General features: G+C 43.0%; 1 protein-coding gene across 2 annotated transcripts in view; it reads left to right on the top strand.

Annotated features, from left to right (window-relative positions):
• Positions 1–20,967, top strand: part of NEBL (nebulette) — a 377,133-nt gene that overhangs the window by 137,992 nt on the left and 218,174 nt on the right. For both annotated transcript variants that reach the window (XM_079770710.1, XM_079770706.1), the window contains exon 3: positions 3,279–3,363. In XM_079770710.1, the coding sequence (XP_079626836.1) occupies positions 3,279–3,363 (85 nt within the window). The remainder of the gene's footprint in view (positions 1–3,278; positions 3,364–20,967) is intronic.

A 20,967-nucleotide genomic window follows, 5' to 3' on the forward strand; every position in this document is an offset into this window, starting at 1 on the left:
GATCAGTTTTCTCATTGTAATGACAAACGATGAGAATAATTAGATTATTTTCATGAAATGATACTTCCAAATGAGAGGGAGGAGTGGTAAGTGAGGTTTCCCTAGCATCAAACTAGGACGATTTTTGCCTGGCGTGAAGGAAATTCATGTACTCACCGGAAAGCAGTTGCAAATTATAGCCGCTCCGCCTCCCCATTCACGTTTCCATCTCTGTTTAAAATTTAAACAGACTTTTTAATTACACATAAATGGCAGGAGTAGGTTGTGGCTCCAGAGTCTGCCTCCAGACTAACTTGCAAGTTAGTCCAGCAGGGTTTCAATGGGCTAAACTCTCTGTAACAAGTTTGAGAGTAGATTTTAATTACAATCTTTAAAGTAGTTAAAAGACATACGTAAATTCTTAAACTGAAATAGTCGTGGACCCTTGAAAATCTCAGAAAAACATTTTACAGAATGCGTTTTTTAAAAAGTGCTTCTATTACTTTAGCTTTAAAGTGGAGCCATATACAGTTGCTACACTTGAAAGTCCCGGTGACATTCAGCTTTCCGAGACTGACTAGCAGATGTCACAGAACACACCGACACTGTCTGTCCAGCTTCACGCGTGCAGCACAGTTCAGAAGTAGCCCCCAGGGTGTGGCTGACACAGAGTCTGCGACTTCGGGGAGAGACCTGCCTCCTGCGCTTCCTCACGGAGTCAATAACTCCAGTTTTTGCCAACATTTGAAACAAACTTGACTATCTGGTGTCTGGGTTAGACGAAGGAAAGCCAAAGAAACGAAGATGTGAACGGCAGAGGGCTGTGTGTGAGAAGTGATCTCTTGACAGTCCCACCGTTAGAGAAGCGCAGGGATCACGTCCGCTTCAGGCCACCCAGCCCCGTGAACTCTGAAAGCACTGCTGCTTTCTGTCGCCATCTGATCGTATCTGTTAACGTGACCCTGAGGAGCCATAAAATTCAAATTGGGTTGGTTCATGCTCTCAGAAGGCAGAAAGATGATGTAAAGCTTTTTGAAGGATGTTAATGAAAATAGTTAAAGTGCTTCCAGTAAGTTACGGGGTTTTAACTTCAGTTATCTGGAAAGTATACTTATGTGGGACATTTCATTACTGAAGCACACTGGCCAAAGGAGGCATTAATGGACGTTTTCCTACCACAAATCTGACTCCACAGGGCTACAGAATGTGTCTGATTCTTATTTCAGAAGTGCTAGTGTACTTTTGGTAGGTTGTTCAGAGTTTATTTGCATTGACCAACGGCTACTCCATGAACCTTCTCATAGGAAGCCAGGAACGGGGATGCTGAAAAGAACCTTCTACTGGGAGAGCAGAGTTTGAAACAGTGAGGCATCGAGGACTTTTGAGAGACAACAGGGTGGACATCACCTAGGAGAGGGGCCAGGGAGGGGGCTCTTTGAAGAACAGCCTTGAGTTCCACAGCTTTTGTGGTGATGGAACCGCAGCAGCTGAGGGACCCCGAGGACCAGCTGGGTGTGGCGGGGGGTGGGAGGCAGCCATGAATCCGTGCTGTGTCCTTACCCACACCGGGCAGTAAGTGCCCTCACTTCACCAGCAGGAGGGCCTGTGTGTTTGCGTGTGTGCCCATGTATGTTACATATATGATAGAACACGGTGAAGCTTTGCTGTAGCCTGACCTGTGCTCTCAGGTTTTGGCTGATTGTTATCTCCCCAACTCCCCCTACTCCTCCTCCCTCCCTCTGTCTTTTCTTCTTTTCATAAATATTTATTGAAGTCATACTGTGAGCCAGACACTTGGTGGGTGCTGAGTGTGTTCTGACAAAGGGCAGGACAGCCTGTTCTTGCAGCCACAGAACTCTCCTTGTGCTGTGAGACAGAGACATGTCAACAGGAACATACAGATGGATTATAATGGGAAAGAAAGTACATTCCAGGCACGTTGGAGAGACCAGGAAGGCTTCCTGAAGAAAGTGCATCTAAGGCGAGTCCTAAGTGATAAGGAGGAGTTTGCCAGGTAGGCGGGTGGGAGAAGAAGTGTTTCAGGGCAGGGGAACAGCATATGGGGACGGAGGTGGCAAAGAGAAGGGTGAACTCCATGGCCAGAGCATGGGGGATGAGCGAGAAGTCTGCAGAGGCCTGATCATGGGGGAAGATAGGATGTTGGGCTTTATTCTCAGATCGGTGGGGAGCCATTGAAAGGTTTTACCCAGAGGGATAATGTAATCAGATAGACATTTTAGAACATTTGTTCCAGCAATTCAGATTGGAAGGGCAAGATTGGCAAGTGTTGTAGTTACCTGAAGATAAATGTGGCCTATAATGAAAAAAAAAATGCAGTGGAGGTGGAGAAAAGTTAATGTAATTGAGCCATATTTAGGAGAAAGAAGCCATAGACTTGGTGATTGATTGATAGGATGTGTGAGGAGTCAAGGTTACTTCAGGTTTCTGGCTTGGGTGGTTGGGCACTAATAAATGAAAGAGAATACAGGGGAAGACTTGGGGTGGGGTGGGAAGATGGACAGTTGTGTTTCAGACTGGTTGATTTTGTGGTGGGCATGGGATATACACAAGTGGAAATGCCATTGGATCCAAATGAAGGGAGTAATTAGCACTTATAGAGGAGGTGCCCAAAACTGTGGGAACGAATGAGATCAACAAAAAGAAACCCACAGGAGACAGAGAAGGAAGAGCTAGATGGGGAGGAGCCAGGTCAGGAGTGTGTGATAACACAGAAATCAAGAAAGGGCATTCGGATGGAGGGAAAGCCACACAAGAGGAAGACCAAAAGGTGTCTGTTGGGTGTGTCCACAGGAAGTCATCGTAACTGTGACCAGAGAAACTTATGGAAACAGAAGCTAGAAGCCAGAATGCATAGAGCTGGGGAGAGAGATGGAGAGGAGATGAGCAGGGACAGTGAGTTTAGGCTTATTTTTAAGGAAGTTTGGTTGAAGGAGAGAATAGATTCTAGCCATCACATGCTAGAATGGTATGTGGGGTGGATGGGGGGACAGTAAAAGGTAGGAGAGCCTTGAGCATACTTGGATGCCAATGGCAAGTAGTTAAAAGCATAGAGAAGCTGAGGCTGAAATTTGGGGAGATAATAGGAATAAATGGGTGATAGAGGGTCCTGAGAATGGAGGAGGGGGTGGGATCCAGAATAATTATACAGAGATGACCTTAGCTAAGAGGAAAGACACCTCTTTCCATTGGGACAGAGGGAAGAATAAAACATTTGGTGTGAAAGCAATGTTTTGTATCATAGTATTTTAATTATGTTCTTTAAAAAAATTTTTCCACAGACACTACCCGAAGCAGTCCTTCACTACTGTGGCAGATACACCTGAAAATCTCCGCCTGAAGCAGCAAAGTGAATTGCAGAGTCAGGTAATGTCTAGAAGGCCCATTTTTGTTACATTGGTATGAAATACTACTCACAAAGTCACTCTTTGGAGCTCCTGTCATCGTACTGTTCCCGCCCGGGCTCTGGCCAGTGTGGAGCTGAGAGCAGGCCTGGGTGGGCATTCTGGGCGGAACTGCTGAACATCTGTTGCATCCTGGTCTTGGATCATCCTGACATTCTTGGTTGTGTTATTCACGTGGGACTAGGGTGAGTAAACGAGTTCTGGTCAGAGTTAGTGTTTCCCAACAATATTGATTTATTTGGTCCTAAATATTTAAAAACATCTTATGAATAGCTTTCCCACACCACATATGCAGGGGGAAAAGAGGTGTTAACTTGACCCAGTTGCAGTGCATGCGGGGCTAACACCCTGTCTGTGTGGCTCACACCAGTCACTAGCTTTGTTTTCATCTTGTCACTTTATTCATATTTCTTTCATATGTCACACTGACAGCATGAACAAAGTTTAGAACACCACATTTGGCTCCCAGTCAACCATTTTGGTTGGAAACCTGCCTTCAATATGGCGAAACACATTGGTTAAGACCAGGGATTTGAACGGCAGTGTTTTTTGCAGGGACGCCTCGTCTTTTCTTAAGAAACCCAGCGCGCTCTCCTTAGGTGTAGTTTCTTGCCGGCCACGGTGTAGGAAGGTTCTGAGGAGCAACACTGAAGCCTATTGGTCAACAGTGTACAGGCACACTTCATTTTATTGCACTTTGTTATTGCGCTTTGCAGATATTGCGTGTTTTTTTAAAAAAATAAATTAAATGTAAGACCCTCTACCAGCAAAAAGAATATGACTCTTTGAAGGCTCAGATGATGGTTAGCACTTTTTAGCAATAAATAGTTTTAATTAAGTTATGTACATTGTTTTTTTTAGACATAATATTATTGCACACTTAATAGACTACAGTAGAGTATAAAGAATTTTTATATGCACCGGGAAACCAAAAATGTAACCTGACTTGCTTTATGGCTACCTTTGCTTTAATGCTGTGGTCTGGAACCGAACCTGCAGTGTGTCGGAGGCATGCCTGTGGTGAAATGACACCGAGGATGGGAGGAAGGGTTGGGATGTGATCCCCCTGCTGCTGTTCATTGGTGGGGACCTTGGACCAGCCACTCTGATCCTTTGTGCTAATGCAAAGTGAGATGATCTATCTTATCTTCTCTAACTGTCTTGAGGGTAACTGCAAGTATCAAATAGGTATGAAAGCATTTTGAAGAGTTAAAAAATATATGAGTGTGGAGGCTTATTACTATTATTATCCCTGAAAATCCTTGCTATGAAAAAGGGAGAAGAGAAGAATGTGTGAAGGAAAGAGGTGTCTAGCTAGTACTCTTTGAAAACGTCAGGCTGTAGCTATTCTTAATGAGAATAATTAGCTCTCAGTTGCACCGGATCTAATTATTTCCGTGCAGGTTTGTCAGAGGGGAGATAGTAGATCCCATCATCCTCTTTCCGGGAGACTTGGGACCACTTCACAGTCCATTTAATTAGAGGAACAGTAACTCAAAATAGAGTTTACTGTTGGTTAACAATGTCACCACGACTTGGTTGGCCATTCGTTTTTGGTTTGTGTAAAATGCTCATTTTTGTGTGCTGAGCCATTAGTTAAAAAACTTGAGAGCTGGCCGAAGAGAGGCGCCGCTGAGGGTGGGCAGGAGCACCTTTTGCTCGTTCACACCGCAGAGGGTGCCGGGACTTGGCTGCAGTCTTTGCAGATCCAACAGGCCTTTCTTCTCAGCAAGTGAGGGTTAATTAGATAATTCTGCAGCAGCGCTTTGAGCACATTGGAAAGCAGAACTAGATTAAGCAATCAAATATTTGTTTCCTGTCTGTTATATATCCTTGTTCTGTGTGAAATAATTTATAATTAGTTAATCCTCCCTTCACAGAGCTCACAGGGTGTCTGAGGAGACGGGACTACACCCCTCAACCAAGAGTGTCTATGTTTAATTTACAGTATCCTTAGGATAAGTGCTTTGTGCTGGGGTGGGATTTGAGTGGAGCCTTGAAGGTTAGGAAAGGATCTGGGTATGGCCAGGCCAGGGTGGCTCAGTGTTTGAGCATTGACTCATGAACCTGGAGGTCATGGTTCAATTCCTGGTCAGGGCACATGCCCGGGTTGTGGGCTCAATCCCCAGTAGGGAGTGTGCAGAGGCAGCCTATTGATGATTCTGTCTCATCATTGATGTTTCTCTCTTTCCCTCTCCCTTCCTCTCTCTGAAACATATTTTAAAAAAAGAAAGGATCTGGTCTGATCCCTGGTCTCCTTCCTTTGGAATGCACATGCTCCCTTTGGGTTCAGTTAGTGATCATGGGTGCCTTCAGCATGGCCCAGGGATAAACATTGAATGTGTCTTACCTTGTGCCTGATTCTAGAAATGCAAATTAAAAAGTAGCTCACTGTTTTATGAAAGGCTGATTTTATTCTCCCTCATGTAGCAAGTTGCAAGCTTTAGAGGCAGCATGAACAAATATGATAGGCTGGTGGGACAAGAGCAAACAGAGGCATTCACAAAGCACTATGGGGTCTCCAAGCAGTGATCAGGTAAAGGCATGGTAGTATATTTTGCTCAGATATCATCTCCTCTAAGAAATGTAAGACTTCATAAGGCAGACAGAATGGGAAAGTTCAAGTCAATTAAAAAAACATGTGTTGAATTGGGCTAGGCATTGGGGAGGGGGATATAAAGGCTTCATCTTCACCATCAATCTTGCTGTATTCAGGGCATATAATTTTACATATATTATGGCATTTAATCTCCTACAGCCCTATGAGACAAGTATTTATTATGATCTCTAGATGAAACACTCAACCTTTAGAGAATATAGATAACTTGCCCTTGCAAACTCACTAAGGAGTTGAACTTGGAATAGAACCTAGTTTTGTGAGCCGCCAGTGTCCATACTCTTCTAGTCCCTTTACTCAGGGGACACCTAGAAAAAGAGATCTGGAAGCAAAAAATTGCAGTACAATGTGATAGTGCAGACTATGAAGGTAGAATTTTGCAAAAAGTGCAAAAGTCACACAGAGGAAGAACTCCTCCTCCTCCTCCTCCTCCTCCTCCTCCTCATTACTCTTATTATTCTGTTTGAGAAATGGAAGCCCTTCCATAAGAGCATTTCTATTTAATATCTGTTCTAATGGTAATATTCATTGGTAAAAATTTATTTAATTTTAAAATGTTAAATTATTTGCTTTTGTGGCAGAGAATTTTCTTAGAGTTTTGATGTGAAGAATTCTGAACAGCTCAACAGTTTGGGTGGAAAATTGACTATTAATATTTTGATAACTTGTGGTGCTAAAAGAGTCAAATTTATTCATAAACTTTAAGTTTTGACATTCTGAAATCCTTTAGAATTGTTTGGTTAAAGCTAATTTTTTTTCTTTCCATTCATTAACTTCCCAAATGAGCCAAAATGAAAGAAAAACAAAAGTTAATTTTCAGTCCAGTCTAGAAAATTATTTCTAGTTATATGATCTCCCTTTCCTTCCCTTCCCTTCCCTTCCCTTCCCTTTCCCCTTCCTCTCCCCCTCCCCCCTCCCCCTCCCTTCCCTTCCCGTCCCTTCCCTTCCCTTCCCTTCCCTTCCCTTCCCTTCCCTTCCCTTCCCTTCCCTTCCCTCCCCTCCCTTCCCTTCCCTCCCCTCCCCTCCCCTCCCCTCCCCTCCCCTCCCCTCCCCTCCCCTCCCCCTTCCACTCCCCCTCCCCCTTCCTTTTCCCCTTCCCCTTCCCCTTCCCTTCCTTCTCTGAGTTATAAACACTGCTAGCATTTTTAAGTGTTAGATCTTCTTAAGCTTTTTAGGGATCTACTAGTATATTAGATGCCAGATTGTCCTAATAAAATGGTATGAAATATTGGAGTCTAAATGAGCAAACTATGAGTTAGCTTTTAAGAAGTGGAGCTAGGCAGTGGCTTACAGGCATTATCCAGTCCAGCTTGCAAACAACTGTTGCATGTGCACTTGGCCAGCCACTGACCATGGAGGATGTGGACTGACTTGGAACTTGGTAGGAGAGAGAGAGAGAGAGAGAGAGAGGAAGAGAAGCACTTCCATGACACTAGCTCCCTTTTCATCACACATCACAGGATGAGCTGCTTCAAAGAAATGACAAACGGTGGTTAGGCGCCCCCACTTGCCCACAGAGCCCATTCAGCAAGGAGTGAAAGGAAAACGCCACTTCCAGTGGCATCAGTGACATTATCCTTTGCCTGTAGGGCATCAAGCTTTCATAGCTAGCCTTGGGATCAGCAAAATATTTTTTTTTCTAGGAAACTGTGCCCTGAGTTCCAAAGCCCTGCCTTACAAACTAAACTCCTGGAACACAAATGTTTTGTAAATTAGGGAATCCCTAAACTTCAAAAACTTAGCAAGATGAAAAGCCTCTTAGGAGAGAAATTTTCTTGACGTATTTTAATATCATGTTGTAGCAAATGCTTCTTTTTCAGGCTGTGTAGCATACTTTTAGTGGAAGAAGAGGCACAGATGTTTGAGTACTTCGAATCAGGCTCCGCTGACTTCTTAAAGCCATGGGAATGGTTCTTCAAATGGGATTTGGAGTGGAAGCCCCTCTGGAAAAGAGAGCAGAAGAGGGCTGTTGTCGCTGGAGCAGGACACAGACCCCTGTGCTCTCCATGCCCCCCTTGCTTCTCCTCATCCTCCACGCCCAGGGCCCCGGCTGATCATCTTAGGAAGCCCTGGGCCTAGATGGGGCAGAGTTCTGAAAACCACTGCTCCAAACAAAGATGAAATGTTAGCTACTTCCCACTTAGTTGTTTATGGGATTGGCTTAGCTGTTTGCAATCAGCCTGAAAATAATAGAGATTTGGGGCTCACTGTGTCCTTGGATGGAGTGTGTGTGATTTATGAGTGCTCTAAGATGAAAGGTTGAAAGTGATTATGGAGAGAATACAAATCATTCTGGAACCTTTGAATCTTCATTTTGTAATTTGTGCTGATTCTTTTTTTAATCTTTCATATTTCTGTGGAGGCATAAAAAACATGGCTCATAGGGAAGGAATATGAAACAGGATAGTAGGAAGTGTGAGAAGGTAATGTGGTTTTTTTATGGGGAACATAATAGTTAGATATATTTGTAGGAGAAATGAAGACACATGTTTAGTATAAACCTCTGGAAGTTCAAGGAGGCAGTGTGTGATATGTATTCTCTTTCTGTGGCTTGTCCTTGGCATCTTTCTGCAGCTCCTTATTCTAAGTTCCATGTCAGGAGGGTTTTTCTCTCAGTTATCTGTCATCTAACCACCTAGTAAGGTGTTAAATAATTACCTAGAGCAAGAGTCTTCTCAGGTGGCAGTTGCATTTTAATTGGGTGTCATTGAAGACTGACTTCCTTCAGAGCAACGAATCCCTGACTATGGAACTTTAGTTACTGTCCAAAGATGATTGGAGAGCTGTTTTGGAAAGCATCCTATGTATGATTCAAATTTCATGCCAAATTTTATTTGCCAACAAATCATGTGCCAAATTCTATGCTAGATCCTGGGATGCTGTCGTGAGCAAACCCAGATGAAGCCCTCACTCTCAGGGGACTTAGAGTCTAGTGGGGAGAGGATGATAAATTAACAAAAGGAGGTAAAATTGAACATGTGACAAGAGGTGTAGAGAGAAGCTGTGTAGATTTTAATTATGTTTCAAAACATTTGCAGGGAGTTGGAGGTCTGAGCACCTCCCGGTAGACAGATCCATATGGGACCTGAGAGTGGTCGGCCGCATCCTGCCCAGCTGCGGATCCCGTTTCTAAATGCATATCTTCTGTTTCCATTTCCTGGTCTTAGTGGACTGCTTTTCGCTCGGTCCTCTTCCCTTCCCTTATCTCATCCGACAACCTCAGACTTCTAAACAGGAAGGCTGCCTCTCCCGAGAGTTTTCGTTGGTGATTCTTGTATTCTGCTGATCTTAGGCAAGGAGCCTTTTATACTTGCCTTTTAATTTTTCACTTTCTTTGAACCTCACGTTGGGGGCTTTATAGTTGCCGTCTTTTGATTTTCCACCACCTGATGCTGGATTCTGATGCTACGGTGCCGCTTCTCCCTTCCCACAATAAGCGCTTTCTCCTGTGTGTGAGGTACGAGTTCACGAGCAGAGGCTTCAGCATGCTCTTCAGGGTTGCGAGGCCGGGAAAAGGATGAGAGATTATGTTTCACGTATCGGAAGGGCTGAATGTGAATAAGGACTTCAAAGGAGAAATATTAATTCACTCGATGGGGCACGTTTCTTTCAGGGAACATAACATGCTGTGCAGATGTTAACTCTAACCCCACCATTCCCCGTAAGTCAGATTGTTTTTCTAGTTTCCTTCTGGATGGAATGATGCAGGAGACAAACATGCCGGTAGTGACAGACAGGAAAGTAACCAAGATGTTTTGATTTGCTGTGTCAGGCCGAGGGTTTAGGGTCTTTCACCACAGAGGTCTGGTCTTCTGCTCCTCACCGCCTGAGGTGACCCCTATTCTTTCCGTCTGCTCTCAGCGTCCCAGCCCAGTGGTCCTCTGCCTTCCTGGCTCATCCTGTCTCCCTTGGTGGAGGGTGTGGACTGCACTTGGCCGTCAAGCTGCAGCCTGTGTGTTCTTATTCCCTCGGCCCTGGAATTAGCCATTCGAATAACCAGCCCATCAATATTGTGGCTCTGGGGTCATGAATATAAAAGCTGCAATGAGGAAACTGTGTTAAAATATTACATTAATGTATTTTTTTTGTCTTTCTTTGCTGTTAATTGTGTTCTGCCATACTACCTCACACTATGGGTCCAGAGAAGGAAGAGTGAACCCCACTTTGGGAAGGAGGGATGTGGTCCCACAGGCAGGGTAATGCCTATCACTGGTCTGGCCATGGTGGATTGTAAAATTTTAGGAAGAAGGCCGAACAATCAGAGAGTGAAGGACGACTACCCCTCTCTCTTCTGGCTGAACTTTTTTGAGAAGGAAGATAGAGAAGCTTTAGGTGGGTGGAAAGAGAGTGTAAAACAGAGAAGACCACTCCACAAGGTAGACTCTGAACTGCCTGCTACCTCAGCAGTGAACCTGGGGCCCCCACAGCAAGGTGGGCAGGGGAGAACTTGAGTTCCACTTCCCAGCATTTTAGTGTCTCAGGTGGCATGGAAGGTGACGAAGTTCCCGTGCACCTTGTGGAGAGATACCCAGGTGCTCGCTGGGAGCTCCCAGCGGGGAGTGTGCAGGCAGGGAGTAGTGGCAGGGCCTCAGTGAGCAGGAAGGAGGGGCAGATTCAGCAAGTGATACCAGGCTCTTTCCAGTCAGGGGAGAATGCACCACGAGGTCCCAGCCACCATCTTCAGCATCAGACACCAGCAGGACACCCAGTGCTGGAGAGGACAGGGAGATGCCACCGAGGACAACGCAGCTAGAGGAGAGAATGGGCCTGGGGCTGAGACTTCCCTCCTCCCGCACTCTGAGGCCACTGAAGCCGCCTCTGCTCGTACACACGTAGATACGATCTTGGAGAGGAGCCGGGAAGCAGGAGGAAACCTGAATTTACCCAAGTTGATTGTCTAAATCGTTGAATGGGGTCATGTTAATGGTTGGGACTAAATTTAGCCCCTCTCACTTAGACTTGTGAGAAATAGCAGAGCAGTTATAGGAAATAAGGACAATGTACTTATTTATATTATCTCAATAGATGGTAAATAAATTGCTAACCTTTGATTTTATTTGGTAAAATATAGCATTCGATCAGCCGTCAGGAAAGCTGGGTTCTAGTCCTGCCTCTGCCACGAAATGTGACTTTGGGCACTGCTGATGTTTTCCCGGCATAAAATAATGGATTTTAACGAACTGATCTCTAAAATGCCTTCTAGTTGTGATGATCTTGATTGTAGTACAAAAATGTTCTGCAATCACATGTGCAGTTCGCAGTAAAAGAACTTGAAGAAAAGGAACCATTATGCTTTTTTTTTCCCCTGCCAAAATCGGACCTGCCATTTCATTTGACCATTCTCTAGGTTAGTCTCAGATATTGCCTGAAGGTCCTAATGGGGAGGTCACACAGGTCTGATAAAGTTGATTGGCAAATCAGTTTCACATGTGAAGCTATGTCTAATTTTATACCAGAGGACAAAAGACAAAACTACTTACAGTCATAATATAGGTTCACTGATAGCAACTAGTCTTTAGTCCTGTCTACTTTCCAAATTTATCTAAAAGTAACTAGAATATAACTCTACACATTAGTATACTTTTAGGAAATGTCTTAGTTATTTTATTTCACTTCCTTTATGCCTTCTTCTTTAAAAATTTCTTCCTGAATGACTTTGATTGATTATATGGTAGGATTTGTACTTTAAAAGTTGGTCTGTTGTCTGTACAGTGCTACTGTTTTTTGTTTGTTTTTTTACCACCCCTTTTTCCTTTCTGGAAGCAGTTTGTTTTGCTGAGGCCCACAGCCTTGAGTTGATTCAATGGACGTGAGCAGTTGCTCAAGGATAAAACGTGGTCTTGCTCAGTTCAGTGGTTCTCTACGCTTCCTCACACAGAGATGCTCACTCAAAGCAAATCCATTTCATTAAATAAGTAGGTATGGAGGGGACTATTTCTTAATACTTAATTAATTAATACTCTTAATTAATTAATACTCTTAATTTCCTAATAATGTATTTTTTAAAAGGAGGATGCTGCTCTGAAACCATTGCCTCATGAAAGCACCAGGCAACAAAACCAAATTTGCAGTATCATATCGGAGTTAGACAAAGCCTCTTGGGAGTAACTTCAAGGGCAGCCAGCAGCACACAGTTGGCCTTTTTGGTATACTGAATGTTTCAACTCTCCTAAAGTACCTGTGTTTTCTTTGAGCAGAAATTATCTGGCCTAATTATCATTTCATGTCATCTCAGAACTTTCTTATAGTTCCCACGGACTTCAGAAGGACCGCCCACTGGAATTCTACAGGGGCCTTGTAAAGTTGGAAACTGACTCAAGAAATTTTATGTAGAAAGATGATTAATTGGCTTCATCCTTTAAAAAAGCTTCCACTGGAACAAACACTGTATTGTATTCTTAAATAAGATCTCTACTTGGGCTTCCGAAAATATTATTATACATTTTTTAATGGAGTGTTTCTCATTAAAAATGTTAAAAGAGAACAATTAGAATTTCCCTCCCTTCATCACATCCTGTCTCTCTCTTGATTTTTGGTAAAATCAAGGGCCATGATGATGGTCAACTGGAAATTAGATTACACAAATTCGATCCTTACTAGGAAGGAAATTCTGGGCCCCTTTTGACTGACACTCTTGAGTTCTTATTTGTGTGGAATTGTTTTTATTTCAAGGAAATCTATAATTTCTAAATATCTTCAAGGGGGATCTAACAAATATTTTTAGCTAGATTTGCTTCCTAAGCACACAGTACTTTTATTTTTAATTTTTTAAGAATATATTTTTATTGATTTCAGAGAGGAAGGATGGGGAGAGAGAGATAGGAACATCAATGATGAGAGAGAATCATTGATCGGCTGCCTCCTGCATGCCCCACATAGGGGATCAAGCCTGAAACCCAGGCATGTGCCCTGACCTCCTGGTTCATAGGTCAGTGTTCAATTACTGAGCCACACCAGCTGAGCAACACAGTACTGTTAGATGCAAAATGACTAAATACAGGGTGGGGCAAAAGTTGGCTTATAGTTGTTTGTATGGAAAATAGCACAATAATTAATAATACTAATAATACAAGAATAAACTCTGTTTCACATACTCACAACAGTAAACCAACTTTTGCCCCATTCTATATAATAATTTAATGTTTTTAAATATCTGTTTTCATCTTTGTCCTGTTGTTTTTTTGTTTTTGTTTTGTTGTTGTTGTTTTTAACACTTCTTATTTATTTTTATTGATTTCAGAGAGGGAGAGGGAGAAAGAGCTAGAAACATCAATGATGAGAGAGAATCATTGATTGGCTGAATCCTGCATGCCCCTTACTGGGGATTGAGCCCGCAACCCGGGCATGTGCCCTTGACTGGAATCGAACCTGGGACTCTTCAGTCCTCAGGCCAACATTCTATCCACTGAGCCAAACCAGCTAGGGCTGTTTTTTGTTGTTTTTAAAAATTATATTTTTATTGATTTCAGAGAGAAAGGGAGGAGGGAGAGAGAGATAGAAACATCAATGATGAAACATCCTGGTTCATAGGTTTACACTAAACCACTGAGCCACACTGGCCGGGCTTTGTCCTTTGTTTTAAATTTTAAACTAGAGGCTAGATATCTTACTAATTTAATAGTTATTATTTAATAACCATGCTAAACTATTGTCAGGATTATATTTTACCTTTTGATGATCATGTGATAATGTATGAAATGAAGTAGGAACAATGGAAGGTAATTTTATGAAAAATAGGAGTCTTACAAGAATGAAGAATTAAACAGTTTCTTTAGTAGTGGACAGATGTCTTTCTAATTTTTTCTTGGCATTAATTACAAATGAAAAATCATGGCATTCCTGATTTCAAACCTTTACTAGCAAAGAAATCTTATTTAAGGACCCACTGTATTTCCTGTAATTTTTTTCTATAGAAAGCTGTTTCAATTATTTATTGGTTTAATTTCCATCTACTGAATGCCTCCTTTGCTCAAACTTGCCTGCTCCTGGGCTGAGGGTGTGTGTGGAGAGAAGCCAGCCGCAGTGCAGAAAAGGAGCAACTACACAAGACATGACCCCTGACTCATAGGTGTTTATTGGGTCTCCTCAAAAGATATGCTCCAAATTCTGTAAACAGTTATTTTTTTTCTATACCCCACTTAGCTATCCCCTCTCATTCTCCACCGAAATGTTTATCCCTGTGAACGGAAGACCAAAATGACTCCCTTTCTTTTTACATAGATCAAATAGTACTAATTGATCTGAGAAACATTGTACTGGAGAAGAAATGATCTTTTAGCTGGTTTTGAAAACAACTCTTCTGTTGTTTCCTTCCCCCCACCCCTCTAGCCAGCACCTGTGCCTTTTCATAAACTATTTGTAGAGCTTGATCCTTCTTAAAAATGTGCATACATTTTTTTTTGATTGCTTGATGGACACAGGAAAACCTCTTCAATAAAATTCACCTTTTTGGGGGGATATCATCAGCAAAATCAGATCATGTCACTAGTAATATCCCAATCCTCTTATTATCCTCCAGACTCCAGAGAGGGACTCCTAACCTTTTTTTGAGTCATGGACCCCTTTGGAAATTGGATGAAAACTATTGAACCTCTCCTTTGAAAAAGGTACAAAAGCAAAAAGATGTCAACGTTAAAATCTAATTGTAGAGAGTCCATGGGAGCACAAAGGCCATTCATTTAGCGTCCCCAGCTTTAGGGAGTGGCCAGGCTGGCCCATGAGAGGAACAGGGCAGAAGACCTGGCTGGGCTTAGAGGTCTAGCAGAGACTAGAGGATGGCCACCGGAAGATTATAGATTCCTTGTCTTCTAAGCACAATTTTATTTTATCTTGATGAAAATATTAGCTGTTTTGTGACTGTGAAATGTTACTGCCTGAAAAATAAGCAATCCAGCAACAGCTTTTAAAACTTAGAAATACATATACTCTTTGGCCCAGTAGTTTTACTCCTGGAAATCTCTCCTGTAGAAACAAGATCACCAGTAAAGCATATGTGCAGGAATCTCTAGGACAGCGTTGTTTGTAGTGGTAAAAAACTGGAAACAGAGTGAAAGCCCACCAACAAGGTACTAGTAGAATAAATTGTGATAATTTATACCATAGAATATTATGCAGCCACTAAAAAGAATAAATAGAGGTATACCAGATACCTTGGATGTCCATGAGGGATTATTCAGTGAGAAACACAGATACAGAATGGCATATAAATTACAAAACCCTCCCCTTGTGCATGCATGTGCATATCAATGTCTGTATGGATATATGTCTGATTAGGATTATATGTATAGGGAGATAAATATGGACTAATATATACTAGGCTGTTAACATTGGTTCTGGGAGCTTATCCATGAGCAGAAAAAATAAAGGTGAAAGAAGATGGCAATAATTTAAAAAAAAATCATATATATGATGGCATTAATGTATTTCTATAAAATTATATATATATGTATATATATATATATCAGTGGGTTGTAAAAAGAAATAAAATAATTTAGAAACATATTTGCTTGTATACATGTAGTTAAAGCTTTCCTGTTTTAATTCTTTTATAGTCAGTAACACTAGAGCTTTTCAGTTCAGTTTGGCCAGCCTGGTTCTCCTTGCTGACTTATTATATTAGACTAGAGGCCCGGTGCATGAAATTTGTGCACTGGGGTGGTGTCCCTCAGCCCAGCCTGCACCCTCTCTAATCTGGGACATCCCTCTTACAACCCAGGACTGCTGGCTCCCAAACTGCTCGCCTGCCTGCCTGCCTGATTATCCCCTAACCACTCCCCTGCCAGCCTGATTGACACCTAACTGCTCCCCTGCCGGCCTGGTCACCCCTAACTGCCCTCCCCTGCAGGCCTGGTCCTCCCCACCCCAAGTGCCCTCCCTTCCCTGCAGGCCTGGTCCCCCCCCCAACTCCCCTCCCCTGCTGGCCTGGTCATCCCTAACTACCTTCCCCTGTTGGCCTGATCACCCACAACTGCCCTCTCCTGCCGGACATCTTGTGGCGGCCATCTTGTGACCACATGGGGGCGGCCATCTTGTGCGAGGGTGTGATGGTCAATTTGCATATTATCTCTTTATTACATAGGATGGATTTCCAGTGACTTATTGCTCCAAAGTTATTGTTCTATTATTGAGTGTTTACTTTCTGTCTGGAGTACCCAGAGAACTAAGATGTTTGTGTGTTTGTGTGTGTGTGTGTCTGTGTATCTTTGTGTGTGTGTGTGTCAGGGACTGTTTACAGCTGCATTTGAGCTTCTTCCCCTCAGACTGTTATTAACCTGTTGTTTGGAGAGCATAGGTAACTGTGCTCATGTTAGAAACAACCTAAAAATTTATACCATAATTCCGTCTTTTGCCCAAAGATCTTGAGAGAGGATAGCACTGAAAGAATTTTTAGGAAATGCTAGAGGAAAAAGAAGTGTGAGGTGTTCCTGTAGATCATTGTGTCTCAAAATTGTGGTTTTCTGCATCCAGATACCAGGTGAGCATGTTGAAAATGTTCATATGTGGGCGTGGCCTCAGACCCACTAAGAGAAGTCCCAGAAATCTTCCTTTTACTAAGTGCCCCAGGTAATTATGCATGTAAATATTTGAGAGCCAATTCCACCAAAGTTTATTTCAAATAATGAGCTCTCCTGGCATCCTTCCTCTCTTCAATGCCCCCTCCCCACCAGAATTTTACCAAAACTTTTCCATAACCTTGAACTCCTTTATGGCTGTGGAAAGCTTAGCTGTTTTGCCAAATCGAAATGATTTCCCATACTGCTGCTTTGTAGGATTGACCTGCATCTATAGGTGGGCTACTTGGAGTCCCATGTGGCTGTGACAGGCTTCTGAAGATATATACCATTGCTCAGGCTCCATGTCAAGAAAATATAAATAAGAGAAGGAACACTTTCATTCCATTTTAAGACATTTAAATATTTGACTCAAGATACTCCAATAAAAGTTTCCTAATATTTTGTTTTCATCTGTTTGTTCATTAACGATATCTACATTTTAGAGGAGATTGTATGAAGAGAAAACTTTTTCAGACAAAATTGTTACTGCCAAACATGTACAATTTCATTCAGAATGTAAAGAAATCAGTGTAGGTCAGGAAAAGATAGAATGGTTTTAAAAATCAACAGTCTGATGGTCAAATTAAAATCTCTTTTACATAGCAGAGTCAGTATATACATGTATTTATATACACACATGTAAGAGAAAATTCAGGTTATAATGCATTTTTGGTAACTGCAGAAGTTAAACTGGAGTTTGCACAGATGCTGCCTTTTTTTTTTTGAATCTTGGGACTACTTTTGGTTTATTTATAAATATCCATTATGAAGATAAGAACTGAAAGTATTTTTCAGATATCTATGATTTATCCCCTTTACACACATTTCTTTCCCCACCCTTTTATCTAAAATATCAAAATAATTGAAGCAAAGGCTAGTTCATGTGAAAAGCGGCATTATGTGACTGTTTTTCCACATCCCTCATGAGACTGTGCCTGTGTAGACAACAATCTTAGCTCTATTCTGGTTAGAAAGGGCAGGTGTGAGAACCTTTTATCTCCACAGCAGGATATATACAACCCAAGTCAATTCAAGAAACCCATGACATCACCTCTCAATCAATAATCATTGATTGAGTCGAGTTGGTTCCGAAGCTGTGGATTAGGTACCACGAGGGATACAGAAGGAAAAGTCCTGGTTTCTGTCTTTGAAGAGTAATCTGGTTCAGAAAGAAGTTCAAATGTTCAAGTTATGACATGATTCCATAACAAAAGGCCCTTTCAACAAATCCTAGGAAACCAGCATGAAAGGCCTGATTGTGGGCCGGAGAGGTGGTGGAGAGCAGGGACTTTAGTTGGCAGAGAAGCAGTTGAACAGGAACTAGACATGAGGAAGGCCTGAGTGTAACCTACAAAACTGTTTCCACCCAGGAGATGTCAGCTGGATGGCGAGTAGATGGTCATCAGGCGAGTTTATGCTCTGGAGCAGGCATCCTCAAACTACGGCCCGCGGGCCACATGCGGGTGTTTTTGCCGTTTTGTTTTTTTACTTCAAAATAAGATATGTGCAGTGTGCATAGGAATTTGTTCATAGTTTTTTTTTTTAAACTATAGTCCGGCCCTCCAACGGTCTGAGGGACAGTGAACTGGCCCCCTGTTTAAAAAGTTTGAGGACCCCTGCTCTGGAGGGTGAGAGAAGCTCTAGAAACACATGATGTAGTCCTTTAGGGATCTTTGGCATTGCAAAGAAAGTTGGAGCAATTAAAGAAGTCCAGTATGAGGAAGTTAGGAGTCTGGATCAGGATAGTGACTATGAAATTAGACAGGCAAACTTAGAGCTACTTTTGGAGAAAACTGGGGACTAGGGTTAACTTGGTAAACGAATTAAAACATATAGTAAAATATTTGGGAAGCTATTAATCTCATCATGGGTTTAATCTGAGACACTATAAATTAGAAGGGAAACAATGGTTTGTGGTGGGAAGCAAACCCAATAAACTGTTTTTTGAATCTTTAATTTTCTGTAAGTTTATGATTTTAGAAGTTTACTTCCTATATAATAAAAGCCTAATATGCCAAGTGTCCGGTTGTCCAGTCATCTGTTCAATCAAAGCATAATATGCTAATGATATGCTAAGGCCGCTCAACCACTGGCTATGATGAGCACTGACCACCAGGGGACAGACAGTTGACTGGTTGACCAGTCGCTATGGTGTGCACTGACCACCAGGGGACAGACAGTTGACTGGTTGACCAGTCGCTATGATGTGCACTGACCACCAGGGGGCAGATGCTCCAACCTGTAGGTTAGCTTGCTGCTGGGGTCTGGCTGATCGGGACTGAGTGAGATGGGCTGGACATGGCCTGGAGCCCTCCCATGGTTCCTCCCCAGCTGGCCAACCTCCCACATTCCTTCCTGGCCCCGATCATGCACCAGTGGGATCCCTCGGCCTGGCCTGCACCCTCTTGCAATCTGGGACCCCTTGGGGGATGTTGGAGAGCTGGTTTTGGCCCGACGGTGGAACGACTGGTCGCTGTGATGCTCACTGACCACCAGGGGGAAGACGTTCAATGCAGGAGCTGCCCCTGATGGTCAGTGCGCTCCCACAGGGGGAGTGCCACTCAGCCAGAAGCCTGGCTCATGGCTGGCGAGAGCAGCAGCGGTGGCGGGAACCTCTCTGCCTCCGCAGCAGTGCTAAGGATGTCTGACTGACGGCTTAGGCCCGCGCCCTCCCCCCCCCCCCCCGCTCCTCCCCTTAAGCCGTTAGTCGGACATCCTCCAAGGGCTCCTGGACTGCGAGAGGGTGCAGGCCGGGCTGAGGGACCCCCTTGAGTGCATGAATTTTGTGCATTGGGCCTCTAGTATATAATAAAATATAAAAATTATCTAACTGATCTTTGACATGGTAAATAGTCTACAATTCAGGATAACTTTGTAAGTGGTAAGTGCTAGATGACTAAATTCTGGTGTTTATCTTGCAAAATAACCTGCTGTTGTATAAGACTGTTTTTTTCCGGCATAGGGTAAAAAGCTCTGTTACGATTATTTGTGAATAATTTTTTGTGACTCATGGTAGTAAGATTATTATAAGTTAACATTTAAAAGAACAATGTTTCATCAACATAAAAGAACCTCCCACCTTCTCACATCAGGGATACTTTCCTCTTGTGTAAAATGTACCTACTTCTTTTTGGAAGTTGGCATTCACACTGAACTAGGACTTTTTTTTTTCTCCAGAAAGGAAAAAAGAAATACACTTAGAAAAACCCAACTAAGCAAACCAAATCACCTTGATTACTTCCTATGGAGAAAAAGAACTGGCTTTTTTTTTTTTTTTTTTTTTTTTTTTGTGTGTGTGTGTGTGTTTTGAGATCAATTCATATTTGGGAAATAGTGATATTAGGAAAATAGAGAACCTGTGGGGTTACTCGGTGTAGTGGGTGTCAAGAATGAGTACATCCACTTGCTACCCAACAGCAAGGAAGCCAGTTTTTATTTTCTATTGGAAAACAAAGCATAGGATTATTAAAAAGAAAAAGAAAAAAGTCTTAGTTTTAAAGAGTGTGTTGACTTGCCAAGGAATATTACCGGCTAAGCTTCTACAGTCTGTTCACATGTGGAGTGCTTAGTTACCCCCTGATGGCTGAAATTTGGGCTTTACCGATAATGGTATTATTTTCCTGGTTTTTTGTTTCCCTGGGCTATCTGTGATAACGCCATACATTATCCTGTAAGTCATTTATTTGGAAGACTGTGAGATTATGTCCACCTTACAAATTGGAAAAACCTTTGGGTAGGAAGTAGGAAGAATCGTTTGTGTGCGTGTCACTCTGCCTTCTACGGCTTCCTTTGGTACAGGAGCCCCAGCACTTTCCGAGGACCGTCTGGGGCCACAGGTGCCACGTCACTTCGTAGGTGCCAGTCTTCCTCTTGTGCTAAGTCCCCCTTCTCCCCATGGACTTCTTGTCAGCTGGCTCATCCCAGTGGGGTAGGACCTGGTGTCCAGGCCTGACTTTAGATTAGTTTTTTTTTTTTTTTTTTAACATTTTTAATCTATTTACTTTAAAATTTATCTTTATTGTTGAAAGTATTACAGATGTTCCCTTTTCCCCCATTGACCCCCTCCCCCCGCACCTACCTCTGCCCCCATGGGCCTTCACCACACTATGTCTGTGTCCATGGGCTATGCATATCTTACCTTATAATAGAGAAACATGCAAATTGACCGCACCTCCGCTATGCCCACGATTGGGCCGGTAGGAGGCTGGGGGCGGGACTCCGGGTGGCATATCCGCCGTTGAGTAGATCAAGATGGCGGTGCCCAGTGGCCGGGCCCATGCCGCTGCTCCTGGGGTGCCTGGGGCGATCGGCACCCCGGGGGGGCGTGGCCGGGCCCATCAGCACCCCGGGGGGGCGTGGACGGACCCATGCCGCCGCTCCCCGGGGTGCCTGGGGC

The sequence above is a fragment of the Cnephaeus nilssonii genome (genome assembly GCF_951640355.1).
Source record: "Cnephaeus nilssonii genome assembly, chromosome: 1".
Taxonomy (NCBI): Eukaryota; Metazoa; Chordata; class Mammalia; order Chiroptera; family Vespertilionidae; genus Cnephaeus; species Cnephaeus nilssonii.